Source organism: Ranitomeya imitator, chromosome 1 (genome assembly GCF_032444005.1).
Source record: "Ranitomeya imitator isolate aRanImi1 chromosome 1, aRanImi1.pri, whole genome shotgun sequence".
Taxonomy (NCBI): Eukaryota; Metazoa; Chordata; class Amphibia; order Anura; family Dendrobatidae; genus Ranitomeya; species Ranitomeya imitator.
The window spans coordinates 730,849,452-730,870,017 of record NC_091282.1 but is presented as its reverse complement, the minus strand read 5'-3'; the positions used below and the strand labels follow the sequence as shown (position 1 = coordinate 730,870,017).

At 44.0% G+C, this 20,566-nt stretch overlaps 1 protein-coding gene across 2 annotated transcripts in view; it reads left to right on the top strand.

Moving 5' to 3' along the window:
• The first annotated feature begins 13,735 nt into the window (after positions 1 to 13,735).
• Positions 13,736 to 20,566, top strand: part of ARMH4 (armadillo like helical domain containing 4) — a 255,572-nt gene continuing 248,741 nt past the window's right edge. The window contains exon 1 of one of the 2 annotated variants that reach the window (XM_069733187.1): positions 13,736 to 13,950. In XM_069733187.1, the coding sequence (XP_069589288.1) occupies positions 13,911 to 13,950 (40 nt within the window). In that variant the 5' untranslated portion in view covers positions 13,736 to 13,910. The remainder of the gene's footprint in view (positions 13,951 to 20,566) is intronic. The other variant, XM_069733201.1, reaches the window with a different exon arrangement.

Here is a 20,566-nt window from a genome sequence, read left to right as displayed (position 1 = left end):
GATCCGCCACAACACGGTGCAACCGTCGCACGACGGTTGCAACGTGTGTCAATGCGTCGCTAATGTTAATCTATGGGGCAAAAATGCATCCTGCAAACAACTTTGCAGGATGCGTTTTTTTCCCCTAAACTACGCATTGCGACGTATTGCAAAAACCGCCAGTGTGAAAGTAGCCTTACATGTCAGTTTTCAAGAATGGAAGAAAAAGTTGCGCATATTGTTCTTTTTCTTCCACTCTAAAAATCATCACAAGACGGAAACCCAGACTGACCCTGTACCAATCATTGGGGTCCCTCTTCTGTTTGCCACAGTCAGTAAACTGGTTCATTTTCAGCATGAATTCCATTTGTCTGTTTCTAAAATGGAACTGACAAATGAATCATGGACAGGTGAACAGAGCCTTAGTCTAGTCAATGGAGGCGGGTGGACTGGCCCCGTAGACTTTAATGTAATCTTAATGTTGCAGCCTAATTCCATAATCACAACCAAACTCAGTTTATGACACGACTGTGGGCAAAAAATGACGTTTTTTTCATCTGACACCACTTTAGGACTCCTGCGCTAAACTTAAAGTATGTATATACTATATCTGATACTATTGGAAACTATTCACATTGACTTCTTTGGAATGTGGCACGTAGAAAGTCATGTAACCTGAAAAATGGGATAGTCACGTTGTGTGACAAGAGGCACAAGATCTTATTACAATCTGCATTATTTGGCAGATCACTATGGAGCTCTTGCTGTAGGAAACGCCCGAACCCGTAACTGGACCCAGTGAAACATTTATTTGGGCTAAAAACCATTTTTGCAACTGGGTTTAATTATAAAGTTTACACTGATTGCTTTCTATAACCTCTATGTGACTCTGCCTGTTTCTGGCTGCAGAATGAGTTAACTGAGAATTCCTCAGTGAGCTTGCTTTGACATGATTATTAAAGAGTTTGCCGATCTTTTATCTGTCTTGTTTGGTGCCCCTCATTTCAGATTTATAACCACAGACCACATCAAAGTTGAATGTGCCGGGAAACAAAAGACCCTGTGAATGCCAAAAAGTGCAACATTTTTAATGAAACTAAGAAGCAAATTATTATTATAAAAAAAATTGTCCCCACAGGTGGTCAACCAATATGATCCGATGAGGTCTGATCCCCACCAGTGATACTGTAAAGTGGTGGCCCATCCAAGCGATATAACAAAGAATAACTCTTTTACCAGATTTATGCAATAAATGTAATATTTGCATAACTGTATAAAGGACAAGAAGTCAGTTTTTGCACATTAGCCACTAATTGTGGAAATATCTAAAAGGAAAATTGTTGTTACTGCCCAAAGCAACCAATCACAGCGCAGCTTTGATTTTTCAATAGCAGTAAATGAAATTAAAGCTGCGTTGCGATTGGCTGCCCTAGGCAATACAGACCGTTTTCCCTTTAGACAACTCAATCTCGGCAAGTGATGAAATTATTTGCCCTTTTAGATCTCTGCTTACTGTCAGTGAATTGAAACTTTTTAAACTTCATATACTTAAACTAAACAGTCTTAAATTGAGGGACATTTAACACAAAGGTTCAGGCTGGATGAAAATCTTGGCACCTCCTTAGGTACTTGCAGATAACTTTACACCACCCACCAGTTGACTTTCTTGAGCCACTTAATTTTGCGCATTTTGTTCCATTTTAGTCCACCCCCTCTGTTTCTGTTTCAAAAGCCCCCAAAACATTGTATTTAATACTTAATAAATAGGTCTAAATCTTGAAGTTCTGCATTATGTGAGGCTAAGGACCTGAAAAAATGTTGTCCTGCTCACACAGCTGACAGTTTGTTACAATGTATAAGTTTATGAAATCCTAAGAGCTAAACAACAGCCAAAAAGTCTCTTTTTGCATAAATGGACTCATGTTTTAAAGGGGTTGTCCAGGGATTTAACAGGCATTTAACATTTTAACATATTACGATAAGTCATCAATATTTGATCGGTGGTGGCGCAAAATCCAGCACCTTCGCTGATCAGCTGTTCCCGGAGTCATCCGGAACTTCTCAGTTACGAAGCTGCATGGAGATATATATCTTTTTTGGGGGGGATGAGCGCAGTAATAATTCTGGTGTGTATTATATTTATGTAGTACAAAACTAATATTGTGTTCAATCAAAAGCAAAATAAAAATATATACATGTAAATACATTTCATAAAAACAAATAAGAAATATAAAATAATATAATACAATATGATATAATACAAATAAAATAATATAAATGCAATATAATAAAAATAAAATGATGTAGTAAAAATGAAAAAAACAAAACAAAATAGATATGCATACATATTTACTGTGGGGAAAATAAGTATTGGATACACTGCCGATTTTGCAAGTTTTCTCAACTACAAAGAATGAAGAGGTCTGTAATTTTTATCCTAGGTACACTTCACCTGTGAGAGAGAGAATACTAAAAAATAATCCAGAAAATTCCATTGTAGGATTTTTACATAATTAATTTGCATTTTATTGCTTGAAATAAGTATTTGATACAATAGAAAAACAGAACTTAATATTTGGTACAGAAACCTTTGTTTGCAATTACAGACGTCAGACGTTTCCTGTAGTTCTTGACCAAGTTTGCACACACTGTAGCAGGGATTTTAGCCCATTCCTCCATACAGATCTTCTACAGATATTTCATGTTTCGGGGTTGTTGCTGGGCAAAATTGAGTTTCAGCTCCCTCCAAAAATTTTCTATTGGGTTCAGATCAGGAGACTGTCTAGGCCACTCCAGGACCTTGAAATGCTTCTTATGGAGCCTCTCCTTAGTTGCCCTGGGTGTGTGTTTCGGGTCATTGTCATGCTAGAGACCCAGCCACAACCCATCTTCAATGCTCTTACTCAGGAAAGGAGGTTGTTTGCCAAAATCTTGAGATAGATGACCCCATCTGTCCTCCTTTCAATACAGTGCAGTCGTCCTGTCCCCTTTGCAGAATAGCACCCCAAAAGTATAATTTTTCCCCCACCATTCTTCACAGTTGGGGAGGTGTTCTTCAGCCTGTACTCATCCTTCTTCCTCCAAACACGACAAGTGGAGTTGATATCAAAAAGTTTAATTTTGGACTCATCTAACTACATGACCTTCCCCCATGCCTCCTCTGGATCATCCAGATGGTCATTGGTGAACCTCAAACGGGCCTGGACATGTGGTGGCGTGAGCAGGGGGACTTTGCATGCCCTGCACAATTTTAATCCATGACGGCGCAGTGTGTTACTAACGGTAATGTTTGAAACTGTGGCCCCAGCTCTCTTCAGGTCATTGACCAAGTCCTCCCATTTAGTTCTGGGCTGATTCCTGACCTTTCTCAGAATCATCCTTACCCCACTAGGGGAGATCCTGCATGGAGACCCAGACCAAGGAAGATTCACAGTCACCTTGTGTTTCTTCCATTTTCTAATATTTGCGCCAACAGTTGTTGCCTTCTCACCAAGTTGCTTGCCTATTGTCCTGTAGCCCTTCCTAGCCTTGTGCAGGTCTGCAATTTTGTCTCTGGTGTCCTTAGACAGCTCTTTGGTCTTGGCCATGGTGGAGAGATTGGAGTGTGATTGATTGTATGGACAGGTGTCTTTTAAACAGCTAACAAGTTCAAACAGGTGCAATCAATACAGGTAATGAGTGCAGAGTAGGAGGGCTTCTTAAAGAAAAATTAACAAGTCTGTGAGAGCCAGAATTCTTACTGGTCAGTTGGTGATCAAATACTTATTTCATGCAATAAAATGCAATTTAATTACGTAAAAATCATAAAATGTAATTTTCTTGTTTTTTATTTTTAGATTCTGTCTCTCAAAGTTGAAGTGTACCTAGGATAAATGTACAGATCTCTCCATTCTTTGTAGGGGGGAGTTGCAAAATTGGCAGTGTATCAATACTTATTTTCCCCACTGTATATACAGCTCTGGCAAAAATTAATAGACCACCACATCAAAACTCTGTCATTGGCAGCCCAATCTCCAGACCTGAACCCCATTGAAAACCTCTGGAATGTAATCAAGAGGATGATGGATAGTCACAAGCCATCAAAGAAGAGCTGCTTACATTTTTGTACCAGAAGCAGTATGAAAGCCTGGTGGAAAGCAGCCAAGACGCATGAAAGCTGTGATTAAAAATCTTGGTTATATATACCTATAAAGAGAAAAATCAGACAACCTGAACATTTTACAGTGATCTCTTAATTTTTGCCAGAGATGTGTATATATATATGCTAGCTATTGAACCCGTTCTACGCCCGGATGGCGAGCTTTTATGTTGGTATATGGTCTCCATCCTGGTATGTGCTGCTCCATCCTGCGTCCCCATCCTGTCATGAGCTGCTCCATCCTGCGCCCCCATCCTGTCATGTGCTGCACCCATCCTGCGCCCCCATTCTGTCATGTGCTGCTCCCATCCTGCGCCCCCATTCTGACATGTGCTGCTCCCATCCTGCGCCCCCGTTCTGTCATGTGCTGCTCCCATCCTGCGCCCCCGTTCTGTCATGTGCTGCTTCCATCCTGCACCCCCGTTCTGTCATGTGCTGCTCCCTTCCTGCGCCCCCGTTCTGTCATGTGCTGCTTCCACCCTGCACCCCCGTTCTGTCATGTGCTGCTCCCATCCTGCGTCCCCGTTCTGTCATGTGCCGCTTCCATCCTGAACCCTCGTTCTGTCATGTGCTGCTGCCATCCTGCACCCCCGTTCTGTCATGTGCTGCCCTATTCTGTCGTGCTGCTCCCATCCTGCGCCCCCGTTTTGTCATGTGCTGCTCCCATCCATATGCCCCTATGCTGCTCCATAAAGGTTTATGGCTCCCATAAGATGCTCCATAGTATATGCCCAGTACACTGCTCCATAAAGGTTTATGGCCCCCATAAGACGCTCCATAGTATATGCCCCTGTACACTGCTCCATAAAGGTTTATGGCCCCCATAAGATGCTCCATAGTATATGCCCCCGTACACTGCTCCATTATGGTTGATGGCCCCCATAAGATGCTCCATGGTATTATATGCCCCCGTACACTGCTCCATTATGGTTGATGGCCCCATAAGATGCTCCATAGTATATGCCCCGTACCATACTCACCTATCGTCGCTGGGCGCCGAGTGCTGGGGGGCCTGAGCAGGCGGGGACACCGGCGCGCTGTGGGGGTCAGGTGCCGGAATCACCGCTAGCTCAGGTCCCCGACACTTGCTATATTCACCTGTCTGTCCCGTTCCAGCGCTGCGTGCCGCTCGTGTTCCGGGTCCTCTGGCTGTGACTGTTCAGTCAGAGGGCGGTGCGCATTAAGCGCGTCATCGCGCCTTCTGAACTGTGAACTCTCCCTCCTCTCCCATGTCCTTTACATGATGCACGGCGCCGGAGATTTCCGGCACATGCGCATTGTGTAGCACTGGCAGAGACGTCTGCCACTGCATACTCTTCCGCCCTACCCATGTCAGTTCCGGTTCCGGCTCCTGGCGTGCCTTGCTCATCACCTTACCATTCTGAAAGGTATTTAATCCTGCATTGATTGCCTTCTTGCATCTTCCCCTGACGAAGCCGTCCCTGTGACGGCTACACGCGTTGGGTTTCCTCCCCACGCTTACCCTTGCCTTCGGTGCTCGGTCCCCCTGGTGGTTTTTTTTCGCTACAGTGCCTTTGGGTGTTCTATATGGCTGGACCTAGGACCTGGATGCACTCTTTCCTTACGTGGTAACTGTATTACCAAATTGAGGCATTCTTGTGGAATCTAATTTATTTCCACACTGCCCAGGTCTTATACCATTGTTTCATGCTGGCAGCCAGTTCTGGCTATCAGCATACAGGTGCTTAGTACACTTTTACTGTAATACACAGATCACTTGCTTATGTGGACACACCTTTTCCTACCATATCCCGGGGGGTTCTTTTGTACTGATCACGCCGTTTGTTATATGGTCACATGTGCATTGCATAGTTTTGGTCCAGAGAGCCACGTTGTGCTTCCTAGTCGACTTGCGTCAACTGTTCTAGTTGCATGATCCGCGGGATTCTGGTCTGTGGGTATGTAATGCCACTGCTGTGGGTGAACTGATCTCCTGATTCGTAGCACTCTGTTATTGACATAAACGTAGAATCGCCTGGTTTCGTTGTGGATATATCCCAGGACTACTTTGCTGCCTGAGTAGAACTTGGCCTGTGTCAGGTCGATATCTATTTCGGATGCGATGAACTCCGCTAACTCAACGGCTAAGACTGCGGCACAAAGCTCTAACCTGGGTATAGTGTGCTCTGGTTGTGGTGCGAGTTTGGCCTTTCCCATGACGAAACCAATGTGGCACTGACATTTAGAGTTTACAGTTTTGAGGTAGGCAACAGCGGCAATTGCTTTGACAGAAGCATCTGCAAATACGTACAGTCTTTGGCTCTGTATCTCAGTAGATGGCACAGGGGTGTATGGTCTTGGCATATGCAAGTTGGAGAGTGCCGCTAACGAGTTCTTCCACTCTTCCCACTGGATCCTCTTATCAGGTGGCAGAGGTGCATCCCAGTCAGATGTTTCCCTAGTTAAGTCTCTTAGTAGGGCCTTGCCTTGTATAGTAACAGGAGCTGCGAAACCCAAGGGGTCGTACAGACTGTTGATGGTAGACAGGACGCCTCTACGTGTGAAAGGCCTTTCTTCCTGGCTGACCTGAAAGGTGAAAGTGTCTGATTGTAGATTCCAGAGAAGCCCGAGGCTGCGTTGCATTGGTGCGGGGTCTGACCCCAGGTCCAGGTCTCTGAGACCATTACATAGGTCCTGAGAAGGGAACGCTTCCATGAGTTCTTGGCTGTTTGAGGCTATTTTATGAAGCCTAAGGTTCGAGCAGGCAAGCATGTCCTGAGCTCTCCTGAGAAGACTGATGGCAGACTCATTTGAAGGCATGGCTTTTAGACAGTCGTCGACATAAAAGTCCTTTTCTATGAATTGTCTGACATCTGCTCCGTATTCTGCTTCTCCTTCCTGAGCCGACCTTTTGAGTCCGTAAATGGCGACTGCAGGTGAAGGACTGTTGCCAAAGATGTGCACTCTCATGCGATACTCTGTGACTTCTTTAGTAGGATCATTGTCTCTGTACCAGAAGAATCTTAGGAAGTTCCTGTCTCTCTCTCTCACAAGGAAACAATGGAACATTTGCTGGATGTCAGCGATGAAGGCAATGGAATCCTTACGGAAGCGCATAAGTACACCCAGTAGTTTGTTATTGAGGTCTGGTCCTGTCAGCAGAACGTCATTCAGGGAGACATCATTAAATTTAGCACTGGAATCAAACATGACTCTGATCTGGCCTGGTTTCTTAGGGTGGTATACTCCGAACATGGGTAGGAACCAGCATTCTTCATAGTCTTTGAGAGTGGGAGCTAGTTCTGCGTGACGGTTTTCAAAAATCTTTGACATGAAGGAGAAAAAGTGATCTTTCATCTCTGGTTTCTTTTGCAGATTACGAATGAGAGAGGAGAAACGTTGTAATGCCTGATTTCTGTTGTTCGGTAGACGTGGTCTATGGGTTTTGAAGGGAAGAGGTGCGACCCAGCTGTTGGTCTCATCTTTAACGAGTCCCTTGTCCATTACCTCTAAGAACAACTTGTCCTCTACCGACATTGCCACTTGGTTGTCCTGCTTAGTTCTCTGGAAGACTGTGCACCCTAACTGATCCTCATAGCTTCCCGACACTATACTGCTGTCGTGAGTAAAGTCTATTAAATGGTTGGGCAGTTGGATGCTGTGTGGCAGTTCCCTGACATGGAACTCATTGTTACAAGGTTGAAACAGAGATGGACGTCCTTTCTCCAATGTATTTGTCAGCATGCTTGTCACAGAAGATGGAGCGTGCATGCGTCCCAAGCATACGTTGCCAATTATGACCCATCCTAGGTCTAGCCTTTGGGCATAGGGAGCATTGTGGAGTCCATTGATATGACGTATCACTTTATGAACCTGCAGGATATCTCTCCCCAACAGCAGAATTATCTGGGCCTGATGGTCGAGTTCTGGTATAAGGTGTGCTATTCGTTTTAAGTGAGCGTGATGGATTGCTACATCTGGTGTAGGGATTTCAGATCTATTGTCTGGGATCTGGTTACATTCGATGATCGTAGGTAGTGGTAGGCAGAATTGTCCGTCTAAAGACTCGATCTGGTAGTCAGTAGCTTTCCTGCCTGCTGTTGTCACAGTACCTGCACACGTCTTTAAGGAGTAGGGAGTGCTTGGCCCTTTGATGTTGAATAGGTCAAAGAACGTTGATCTAGCCAAGGATCGATTACTTTGATCATCCAAGATAGCATACAGTCTTACAGCTTGGTCTCTATGGCCCTTCGGGTATACTTTGACTAGGCATATTTTTGAACAGGACCTACTGTCTATTGTCCCTTTGCAGACCTCGGTGCATTGTGAAGTGATCTCTGGCGTAGCTGTATCAGTGTTCCTTTCCTCCCCGCCATGCTCACTGTCAGCAGGCGTGTTTTGTGTACTCCATGGAGCTGGGCCAGGGTGTAGAGCGGTGTTATGGTCTGTGGTGCCACATTCTGTGCATTTTACACTGACCTTGCAATCCTTGGCGAGATGAGCTGTGGACGAGCAGCACTTGTAGCAGATACCGTTTTCTTTCAGGAAGCTTCTGCGATCTGGCATAGATTTTCCTCTGAAGGCTTTGCATTTCAGGAGAGGATGAGGCTTCTGATGAAGTGGGCACTGCTTGTCAGGGTCCTGCACCTTTGTCTCTGATTGGGAGCAGCCAGCAGACCTGTAATTAGAACCTGAAGAAGAAACATAAGTCTTGTGTACTGCCACAGATGTTCTGCGTGGATTTGCAGGTGGTGACGGTGTGGCATATGGTATTGCAAAGTCAAAGCTGGGATCGTTTCTAATTCTCGCTTGTTGGTGTATGAAGTCTACAAAAACGGAGAAGGGAGGGAATGGAACGCTGTGTTTGTATTTGTACGTGGAACCATGTGTGAGCCACCTCTCCTGTAGATTGTAGGGCAACTTCTGGACTATAGGGTTAACACCTCTGGCTGTGTCGAGAAATGCAAGTCCCTGTAGGTCGTCCTCGTATTTGGCAACTTGGACTTCCTTTAGCAAGTCGCTTAGCTCTCTAAGTTTCTGGAGACCTTTGTTAGATATTTTAGGAAAGTCATCGATTCTTTTGAACAAGGCTCTTTCTATTACTTCTGCTGAGCCGTAACACTCATCCAGCCTTTTCCAGATCTCTTTGAGGCCAGTCTCAGGGCGGTTTATATTAATGTCTCTGATCCTTACTGCGTGTTTGACTGACTCTTCTCCCAGGTATTTGACTAACAGGTCTATCTCTTCCCTGTGTTGCAGCCCCAAGTCTCTAATGACATTTTGAAAGGAAGCTTTCCAAGCTCTGTAACCTTCAGCTCGGTCAGTGAATTTCATGAGTCCCTTGGCAACCAGTTCACGTCGTGTGAAGAACTTGGCAAATTCTGTCGTGAACCGGTTGTCAGCAGAGTATACTGGTGATGGGTCGCCCTGATAGTGATGTGAGGTGCGTTCGTACCTGTTAGTGTCCTCATGGTGGCGCCAGCCGGTGTCGTATTGCTTCGGCCTGATGTCCGGTGCGTCAGCAGGGTGATCCACGTTGGTTACCTGATGAGGGGCAAGGTAGTCATTAGCAGAGTTGTTTTGCCTCACATTTTCGAGTTTGTTTCTGTCCTGAGCCTCGTGACGACTCTCGCTCACTTCGCTGGAGGTGTCGTATTCTGGTTTTGGTACTGGTTCAGGGTTATAGTTTGGATCAGGAAGGTCATTAACATACTGAGATGTGCGTTGTGGTGAGTCTTGCAGTGGAAACTCCAGACTCGACGTACTGCTTTGGCTATGCAGCTTGGGATTTTGCGCGGCTTCTAGCGATTCTGCTTCGGCGAGGGCTGCGGCAGCTTCCCTTTTTGCTGCTAGGCTTTCTAAGGCGGCATCCACACGTGCCTTCTCTAACTGCGACCTTCTCTCTTGATCGGCTCTCTCAGGGCCGGCTCCAGGTTTTTGAGGGCCCCGGGCGAAAGAGTCTCAGTGGGCCCCCCCTTTAACACATACCCCGATTCATGATCGCATATAAACACAGCCATGTAGTATATAACACTGCCCACGTAGTATATAGCAGCCCATGTAGTATATAGCAGCCCACGTAGCATATAGCAGCACATGTAGTATATAGCACAGCCCACGTAGTATATAGCAGCCCACGTAGTATATAGCAGCGCAGCCCACGTAGTATATAGCAGCGCAGCCCACGTAGTATATAGCAGCGCAGCCCACGTAGTATATAGCAGCGCAGCCCACGTAGTATGTAGCAGCGCAGCCCACATAGTATATAGCAGCGCCACTCACTCATGCACTGGTAGGACTAGGAGCTCCTCCTGAATCTGCCTCATAACTTCAGCAGCACAGCAGCCAGCCAGGGGCGGAGATCAGAGCAGAGAAGTGCTCTCTCCCGCCACAAACAATGTCACACTGGCTGCCTTCTCTTAACCCCTATGTGTGCCTGCCTGGCTGCACTCACTGAGTGATAAGATGCTTGTGTCAGAGCTGGCACATAGGGGTTAAGAGAATGCAGCCAGCAGTGACTTTGTAGGCGGAGAGAGCATGTTATCTCCTGCTCTCCCAGCTGTATCTATGACAGCTGAGTGGGCCCCCCTCTCTCCCCAGGGCCCCGGCATTTGCCCGCTGTGCCGGGTGCTGACGCCGGCCATGGGCTCTCTCATCATCTATGCGTGCTTTTTCTAACTGCAACCTTCTCTCTTGATCAGCTCTCTCATCATCTATGCGTGCTTTTTCTAACTGCAACCTTCTCTCTTGATTGGCTCTCTATAAGCGCGACCTTCTCTCTTCGTCATCTAGGCGTGCTTTTTCTAATTTAAGTTGCATCTCTTGGTCAGCAAAGCTCGCTCGTATTTTGGCAGCTTCAGCATTTGCGCGGGCAATGGCGACAGCGCTGCTGATGGATGTTGTCTTTGAGGAGACGGAAGTAACAGATCTTGTCCTATGCGATTTGTGAGACATGGTGTCTTGGGAAAGTGCTTGGCTGTGCAGAGATTGCTGTAGCTGTATTTAGTCTCTGAGTAGCCGGTGACTTGATCCCACTAGTTGGATGGCTGCCGTTTCACTGTTCTGTCCTCACTAGCTGAGGCAGGCTCATACGTAGCTATACAGTCAGCTAAACCGCTATACCGGAGGTCCAATAAGGAGACTGTGGTTGAGTCTGTGCTTTATTAAACGTAGTGGTATATTGATGCGGTGAAACTGTGAACAATGATATACATAGAATCAGTGCATGGCATAGAACAGATACATAATACACATGATATACATTATGCATAACATTTAGAAAGCTAGTGACTAAACTAGGAGTACAACTGGTTAAACTAAGCTAATATAGAGCAGAAATAGCTATAGGAAGCATAAAGACATACCGGCAATGCAATCGCAAGGGGGATGAAGTGAAGCGTCTTTCCTTGAAGGCAAACCGAAGAAAGTGAAAGGAAAAATGGAGGGAAATGGAGGCTGAGCTACCATAATGCATTGCAAAGGAGGAGGAGAATCAGACATGGAAAATACCAGAAACAAGATTGAACTGCCAACATAACTCTGACCGCTAGAGGGAGCCAAAGCACTAAAAACAAATAAAGATATGAACATCCATACTGAGAAACCTGCAATTACGCAAACAGATAATCAGGGTAACAATATTAGATGGCGGAGACAGAACATCCTTCCAAAGGTTTTCTATAGGGTTGAGATCTGGAGACTGGCTAGGCCACTCCAGGACCTTGAAATGCTTCTTACGAAGCCACTCCTTCGTTGCCCTGGCGGTGTGCTTTGAATCATTGTCATGTTGAAAGACCCAGCCACGTTTCATCTTCAATGCCCTTGCTGATGGAAGGAGGTTTGCACTCAAAATCTCACGATACATGGCCCCATTCATTCTTTAATGTACCCGGATCAGTCGTCCTGGCCCCTTTGCAGAGAAACAGCCCCAAATTATGATGTTTCCACCACCATGCTTTACAGTAGGTATGGTGTTTGATGGATGCAACTCAGTATTCTCTTTCCTCCAAACACGACAAGTTGTGTTTCTACCAAACAGTTCCAGTTTGGTTTCATCAGACCATAGGACATTCTCCCAAAACTCCTCTGGATCATCCAAATGCTCTCTAGCAAACTTCAGACGGGCCCGGACATGTACTGGCTTAAGCAGTGGGACACGTCTGGCACTGCAGGATCTGAGTCCATGGTGGCGTAGTGTGTTACTTATGGTAGGCCTTGTTACATTGGTCCCAGCTCTCTGCAGTTCATTCACTAGGTCCCCCCGCGTGGTTCTGGGATTTTTGCTCACTGTTCTTGTGATCATTCTGACCCCACGGGGTGGGATTTTGCGTGGAGCCCCAGATCGAGGGAGATTATCAGTGGTCTTGTATGTCTTCCATTTTCTAATTATTGCTCCCACTGTTGATTTCTTCACTCCAAGCTGGTTGGCTATTGCAGATTCAGTCTTCCCAGCCTGGTGCAGGGCTACAATTTTGTTTCTGGTGTCCTTTGACAGCTCTTTGGTCTTCACCATAGCGGAGTTTGGAGTCAGACTGTTTGAGGGTGTGCACAGGTGTCTTTTTATACTGATAACAAGTTTAAACAGGTGCCATTACTACAGGTAATGAGTGGAGGAAAGAGGAGACTCTTAAAGAAGAAGTTACAGGTCTGTGAGAGCCAGAAATCTTGATTGTTTGTTTCTGACCAAATACTTATTTTCCACCATAATATGCAAATAAAATGTTAAAAAAACAGACAATGTGATTTTCTGGATTTTTTTCTCAGTTTGTCTCCCATAGTTGAGGTCTACCTATGATGTAAATTACAGACGCCTCTCATCTTTTTAAGTGGTGGAACTTGCACTATTGCTGACTGACTAAATACTTTTTTGCCCCACTGTATATATATATATATATATATATATATTCTTTTTTTAGGGGGTGATGAAGGCAATAATAATCGTGTACATTTCTCTCTCTCTCTGTCTATCTATATATCTATCTATCCCATATCTATTATCTATCTATCTATCCTATATCTATCTATCTATCTATCCCATATCTATCTATCTATCTATCTATCTATCTATCTATCTATATCTATCTATTATCTATCTATCTATCTATCTATCTATCTATCCCATATCTATCTATCTATCTATCTATCCCATATCTATCTATCTCATATCTATCTATCTATCTATCTATCTATTTATCTATCTATCTATCCCATATCTATCTATTTATCTATCAATTATCTATCTATTCCATATCTATCTCTCTCTCTCTCTCTCTCTATCAATTATCTATTCAGATAGATATCAATATATCTGTACAACAGGATTAATATTGTGTTCAAATTCTATATCCTATATATTATTTTGTATTATTATTTTTTTCATTTCAGGGATAAAGCTGAATCAGCCTTGGATGAATGTAATAATAATAATAATAATAATAATCCTGTTATACATGTGCATTATTGTATGTGTTGGTGTAGCAAAAACTAAGTGAACATGTTCCAGAGTGTGCCGCCTGGCCCTGCATTTTTACGAGCAGCTGCCCCTCAGAGTGGAGGTGACTCCCCTCCAGCCCATGCTGTGCCTACATCTGCAGACTGGAATGAATGGTGTGAGCGGTGAGGGAGGAGGGCTGCGCATGCGCGTTACCAGGCTGGGGCTGTGGAGTGCAGCCAGGCTCCCAGATTGATGTGTTACCTGCCCCTCTCCGGAGGCTAGCACCATCCTGGGCGGGTCCAATATCACTGGAGACCGGAGAAGGAAGATCAGTCCAACCACCCGACGGTAGAAAGGGCAGCAGCACTGGGTGGCAGGAGAGGATGCTGCTCGCAGGACATGACTGATGCCAATGGCTCCTTGGACGGGCAAGCTGCTGGTAAGGGTCCTCCTCATGCTGCCACCTTACTAGGGTTTGTTTTGGTGCAGATAACATAATGTCAGATCTGATCATGGCAGAAACACAATGACCAGCAGCTATCTGTTATGATTGCAATCTTGCTATGGTGCAGTGTAGAAAGTGATCTTGTGCAATGCCAAGGTGGGACATGGTGCAGGGTGGCACACAACTTAGAGGGTAAGATCCCATGTATGAAAACTGAAGGCTGGAAGAGATGACATCTAAAAAGAGAAAAAAAATCAGCAATTCATGACTCGCCCTTTCATGTCAAGTTGTATTTGCCTCTGGGAAAGTTGGGTGACATCCTAAATGGCCACCATAGGGATTGTCACCCAACTTTCCAAGACTCCTGACTCGGATCTCCCTCTCGGCTGCCCATATGTCGCTCCCTGTTCAGTTCTTTATTCACACTGACAAATAATCCCAAGGTAAATTTGTATTCATTTCTCTTATATGTGAAAATGTGACAGTGGGCGAGATCTGGAAAAACGTGTGTGCGGCTTCAATAGCAGAAATACTTGTTATACGCCTGTCCAGATCCCCACTGAAGTGCAGATTACTCGGTGATAGACACGCTGCACATTTTTTTGTTTTGCTTAACAATGGGTTATGTATAGACTGGGAAACCCCAGAGAAGTGTGACTCTTTCTCGCACGCCAGGCCCATTCAGTAGTTCTGCGTTTGGCCATTCATTTAAAGGACAAGCATGTAATGCAACAACTAATTGCCTGAGGTTCCAACCGCAGGAACCGGTGGAGAACAACTACTTGCTTGGTCTTCTATTTTTTTAAGAGGGTTCCGTGTTCTTGTTTTGATGACCCTTTACATTTTAGAAGAACAATGTTATTTTATTTTACATTAAAACAAATCTAAACTACATTTTCTTAGTTTAATTTTTTTTTTTAGGAAGATGGGTGACAGATGATGAAATCACTGTAAATATATGCATTGTCACTCAACTTTTCTAAATTCCTGACTTACCATAGTTCTTCAATAACAAGATATAACTGTATAATTGCCTACCATTGAAAATACACGTGTGACTAGATTTATATTCATCCAGCTTTTCCATGAACAGATAACAGTTCTGCATATAACTAAGCGATGGCAAATTTTAACAAATTTTTGTATACCTAAAGGGAAGCGCTTTATATAAGCCAGACAGCATGTCTAAAGAGATATTCCAAAAAGGAGCGTAAATCATTCCTCCACTGGACAGCTAGATTGCCGGGACCCCCATAAATCACCTGGAATCGGGACACTGGTCCACCATACCTTGCAGTTCTGCCATAGACAGAACAGCAGGACACTTTGTTTGTTGCGTCATTCAAGGTACCTTGGTCTTGCAGAAGGGAGCGACAAGCGACTGTGGGGTGATAATTGGGGTTCCCAGTAGTCTTGCCCCTATGGATCAAGCATTTATCACTGATCCAGTGTCTAGAAGTAATAAATGCTTTTGGTTAGAATATCCATTTTAATATACTGTATGTAGCCCTCATTATTAGTGATGAGCGAATATACTCGTTACTCGAGATTTCCCGAGCACGCTTGGGTGTCCTCCGAGTATTTTTTAGTGCTCGGAGATTTAGTTTTCCTCACCTCAGCTGGATGATTAACAGCTACTAGCCAGCTTGATTACATGTGGGGATTCCCTAGCAACCAGGCAACCCCCACATGTACTTATGCTGGCTGACAGATGTAAATCATTCAGCTGCGGTGCTAAAAATTAAAACTCCGAGCACTAAAAAATACTCGGAGGTCACCCGAGCGTGCTCGGGAAATCTCGAGTAACGAGTATATTCGCTCATCACTAAAACTTATATATGTATCTCCTAATGTAAATTGTAAAGAATGTCTGAAATGGGAGCCTATCATTAAAGGTGATGTACACAATTGAAGTCAGATTACTGGGGGTCCTACACACATAATCTGTTGTCAGCGTATTCACTTCAAGAGGAGCTGAGAGCAGCCACTCACAGGTGTACAAAGCCGCGCTGTTGCGGCTCCGGGCACTAGTTACAGCAGATATCTGCAGATCAGTGGGGGTGCCGGGTGTCGGACCCTCACCGATCTGATATTGATGACCTATCATTAGGATTGGTCATCGATTATAGAAATTGTTGACAATCCCTCTATCGTGCGAGACTACATTGGCAGAACAGGAAAGTGACAACTGAATGGCCATAACTGGCTGATCATGGCGTCACACAAGTCAAGTGTCAGTTGTGGACAGAAAAAAAAAAATCAGTCCAACATCACCGGTCACGATTTCGACAGATAGTAATTTCATGTTAATAGTTCACAATCAGAATTTCGAAATGATTGTCTGAATTTGGACATTTTCTACTATCATCTTATGGGTATGACTTTCTCTAGATGATACTAAGGAGTTTTCTTTAGTCTTGTTTGCCCTATGGCCGTTGTTTTTCATATAAAGATATTTCAGCCCAATTCATCATTTGCAACTTTTTCAAAACGTTGCCAAATTTTTGGAGAATTCTACTCCAGTATCCTATCGGAGTTCAACATCTGTCTAATTTTTTTTGCAGTTTTTTTTTCTTTGATTTTGTGCAAAATTATTCAACACGAATGCGCCCTGTTGAAGAATTTGGCGCGACCATTGAGCTGTGTCCAGCAGACCACTGTCTATTTGGTCACTGCACTGACCAATGTAAATCACAGAGCTCGAACGCATCAGCTACTTTCCACACTGACATTAGGTCTATGTGGAAAATATTGCAGCATAGTCTAAGGCATTTTTACATAAAAGAACAGCATATATAATGGCGGGTAGCTCCTCCAGCCGTCTGCGGTGGGGACAAATTACGCGGAGGTGCGCCCAGAATTTGTGGCAGTGACGGGTCCAAAAGAGACTGCTGGTGAAATTTCTACAACCGAAAATCGGAACCATTGATGAATTTCTGCAGGCCCTGTCCCGAGGAATGGGCATACATAGGGGTTTTTGCAACAAATCTTTTCTTGGGGAAAAACATAGAGAAGAGTCATCATTTTACGCCACTGACAAATACCTTACTTGTGGAATTAGTTGCTACTTTGCAAAGAAATTGCTGTGGATTTCCCCCTTTTGCAATGCAAAATCCACAGTGATTCTATGAGAAATCTGCATGTAAATCCCCGTGAAATTCAGATTTCTCAGTGGGGTCAAATTACAGCGCATTTTAATATGGTCATTTGGGGGCTCCGTTTTTCAAGATTGGAGACGGGTTTATGTAGGAACTCCAAATATAGGTAATTTTTTAGTTCTTCCCGGTGTATACAGTTGCATCAGGTTTGTATTTTTTTTGTGTACAAATTACACTCAGGAGTTTTTATATTTATTGAGTATTTGTCCATGTCCAGCATTGGGGCAGATAAGATTTTCATGCAGAGTTCATTTTATAGCTCCGGAACTTTTACAAACTGCATAAGTGCATATTTAAAGGGATTGTCCGACAGTAAAATTTTGTATTTTTTTTTTTTAAAACCTGGATCAATTAAAAATAATAAACCAAGGCATACTGTTCTTCTGCCTTTAATTGTCTGCAGCGGTGCTGTGACTTCTGAACATGGCAAGAAACTCCACCTGAAGCTGCTGCACACATCCAAAATGGGCTAACCTACATACATGGGGGGCATTGGAAGGTGAGTTTGCATTATCATTTTTAAAGGGAACCTGTCACCTTGTTTCATGTCTCCCAAACTGCGGGTGGCATGAATCAGGGCCTAGCGGCACAATTGCAGCCAGGTATATATTTTCCTCTGAAACGCTTGCAGAGAAAATGTACTTTCAAGTTCTGGCCAGGCACCATAGATAGAAACAAAACTTTTCCTCCTCCACCCCTGGCCGGCTTCTCCCAGGTGATTGACAGGTCTCCCACTACCACTTGTAGCAGCGCTGGGAAGTAGCGGTCTGGGGCAGCACCAGACTTGTCTAAACATCTGGCCAGGGACAATAGCTTGAGAAAAAACTAGTTTGGCCTCAACAAGTGATTGGCAGATCTCTCCTCAAATACACAGGAGGGAGATACCTGTCAATCACCTATAGCAGTGCTGGGAAGAGCCGGGCAAGGGGCGGCACTGGATTAGTCTGGTCTCTGGCTATGCTCTCGGGTCAGAGCTTTTAAAACACATTCTGTTTGAAATACTGGAGCATTTCAGAGAAAAACATACTTGGCTGCGATCAGGCAGCCAGGACCTGATGTATGCCGCCTGCAGTTTGGACAGCATGAATCAGATGACAGTTTCTCTTTAAACAATCCATGCAGACAAAAAATATTTTTGTATCCTGTCAGCCAACCCCTTTAAGAACCTTTGATGAGATCACTCCTAATTGCTAACATCTTATGTTCCCCACTTGGTCCCCCACATTATGCGAACCTGAATTCCATATTAACTTTCATTGCAGTGTATAAAGCAAAAAATATAACATACAGTGGGTACGGAAAGTATTCAGACCCCTTTAAATTTTTCACTTTTTGTTTCATTGCAGCCATTTGGAAAATTCAAAAAAGTTCATTTTTTTCTTATTAATGTACACTCTGCACCTCATCTTGACTGAAAAAAAAAACAGAAATGTAGAAATTTTTGCAAATATATTAAAAGAAAAACTGAAATATCACATGGTCATAAGTATTCAGACCCTTTGCTCAGTATTGAGTAGAAGCACCCTTTGAGTTTTGAGTCTTCTTGGGAATGATGCAACAAGTTTTTCACACCTGGATTTGGGGATCCTCTGCCATTCCTCCTTGCAGATCCTCTCCAGTTCCGTCAGGTTGGATGGTGAACGTTGGTAGACAGCCATTTTCATTTTTTTCCGGAGATGCTCAATTGGGTTTTGGTCAGGGCTCTGGCTGGGCCAGTCAAGAATGGTCACAGAGTTGTTCTGAAGCCACTCCTTTGTTATTTTAGCAGTGTTCTTAGGGTCATTGTCTTGTTGGAAGGTGAACCTTCGACCAAGTCTGAGGTCCAGAGCACTGGAAGAGGTTTTCATCCAGGATATCCTTGTACTTGGCTGCATTCATGTTAGTATCAATGACAACCAGTCGTCCCGTCCATGCAGCTGAAAAACACCCCCATAGCATAATGCTGCCACCACCATGTTTCACTGTTGGGATTGTATTGGGCAGGTGATGAGCAGTGCCTGGTTTTCTCCACACATACCGCTTAGAATTATCACCAAAAAGGTATATCTTCATCTCATCAGACCAGAGAATCTTATGTGTTTTTTAGCAAACTCTCTGCGGGCTTTCATATGTCCTGCACTGAGGAGAGGCCATAAAGGCCCATCTGGTTAGTATGCAGTGATAGTTGACTTAGTGGAACTTTTTCCCATCTCCCTACTGCATCTCTGGAGCTCAGCCACAGTGATCTTGGGGTTCTTCTTTACCTCTCTCCCAAAGGCTCTTCTCCCACGATTGCTCAGTTTGACTGGACGGCCAGGTCTAGGAAGACTTCTAGTGATCCCAAACTTCTTCCATTTAAGGATTATGGAGGCCACTGTGCTCTTAGGAACCTTAAGTACTGCAGAAATTCTGTTGTTACCTTGGCCAGATCTATGCCTTGCCACAATTCTGTCTCTGAGCTCCTTGGCCAGTTCTTTTGACCTCATGATTCTCATTTGGTCTGACATGCACTGTGAGGTGTGAGGTCTTATATAGACAGGTGTGTGCCTTTCCAAATCAAGTTAATTAAACACAACTGGACTCCAATGAAGGAGTAGAACCATCTCAAGGAGGATCACAAGGAAATGGACAGCATGTGACTTAAATATGAGTGTCTGAGCAAAGGGTCTGAATACTTTTGACCATGTAATATTTTATGGATGATATATGTGTGCAATATACAGTTTGCACACATGCAATGTGTGCAAACTGTAAAGCGCTGCGGAATAGGTTAGCGCTATATAAAAATAAAGGTTATTATTATTTCAGTTTTTCTTTTTAAATAAATTTGCAAACATTTCAACATGTCTGTTTTTTCAGTCAAGATGGGGTGCAGAGTGTACATTAATGAGAAAAAAAATGAACTCTTTTTAATTTACCAAATGGCTGCAATGAAACAAAGAGTGAAAAATTTAAAGGGGTCTGAATACTTTCCGTACCCACTATACTTGAATGAAAAGTGGACTGAATTTGACTTTTGTGACTAACCCCCTGCTGACTAGAGATAGAATTTGGGACGAACCTCAGCAATGACATCACAACATGACATCACGTGTCAGGTGAGAAGACTGCTGCAGACTACTGCTACGATGCATAAAGATGTCACTTTCTAATTGATGGGCCGGCTGCCGCCAGTAAAGTCAGATATTATAATAAATGCCATCATATAATTAATCTCCTTGTCCTTGTGGATAATGCTTTACAAAGTGACATATTATCTGAAGCAACTGGGAAATGGCTGAATGTAACAGCTACTCCACTCTGATACAATTTACTGCCTTTGGCAGATCTAACCATGGGGACAGGAATTGTCTCTTCAAAATTAACCTCTTCCAAACTAAACTATTAAATGCCTTACACCTAAATTTACCATTCACTTATCCCATTATTCCATGCAATCTTTTGTTCCCTGGCGTCAGCCATTTCAGGCTGTG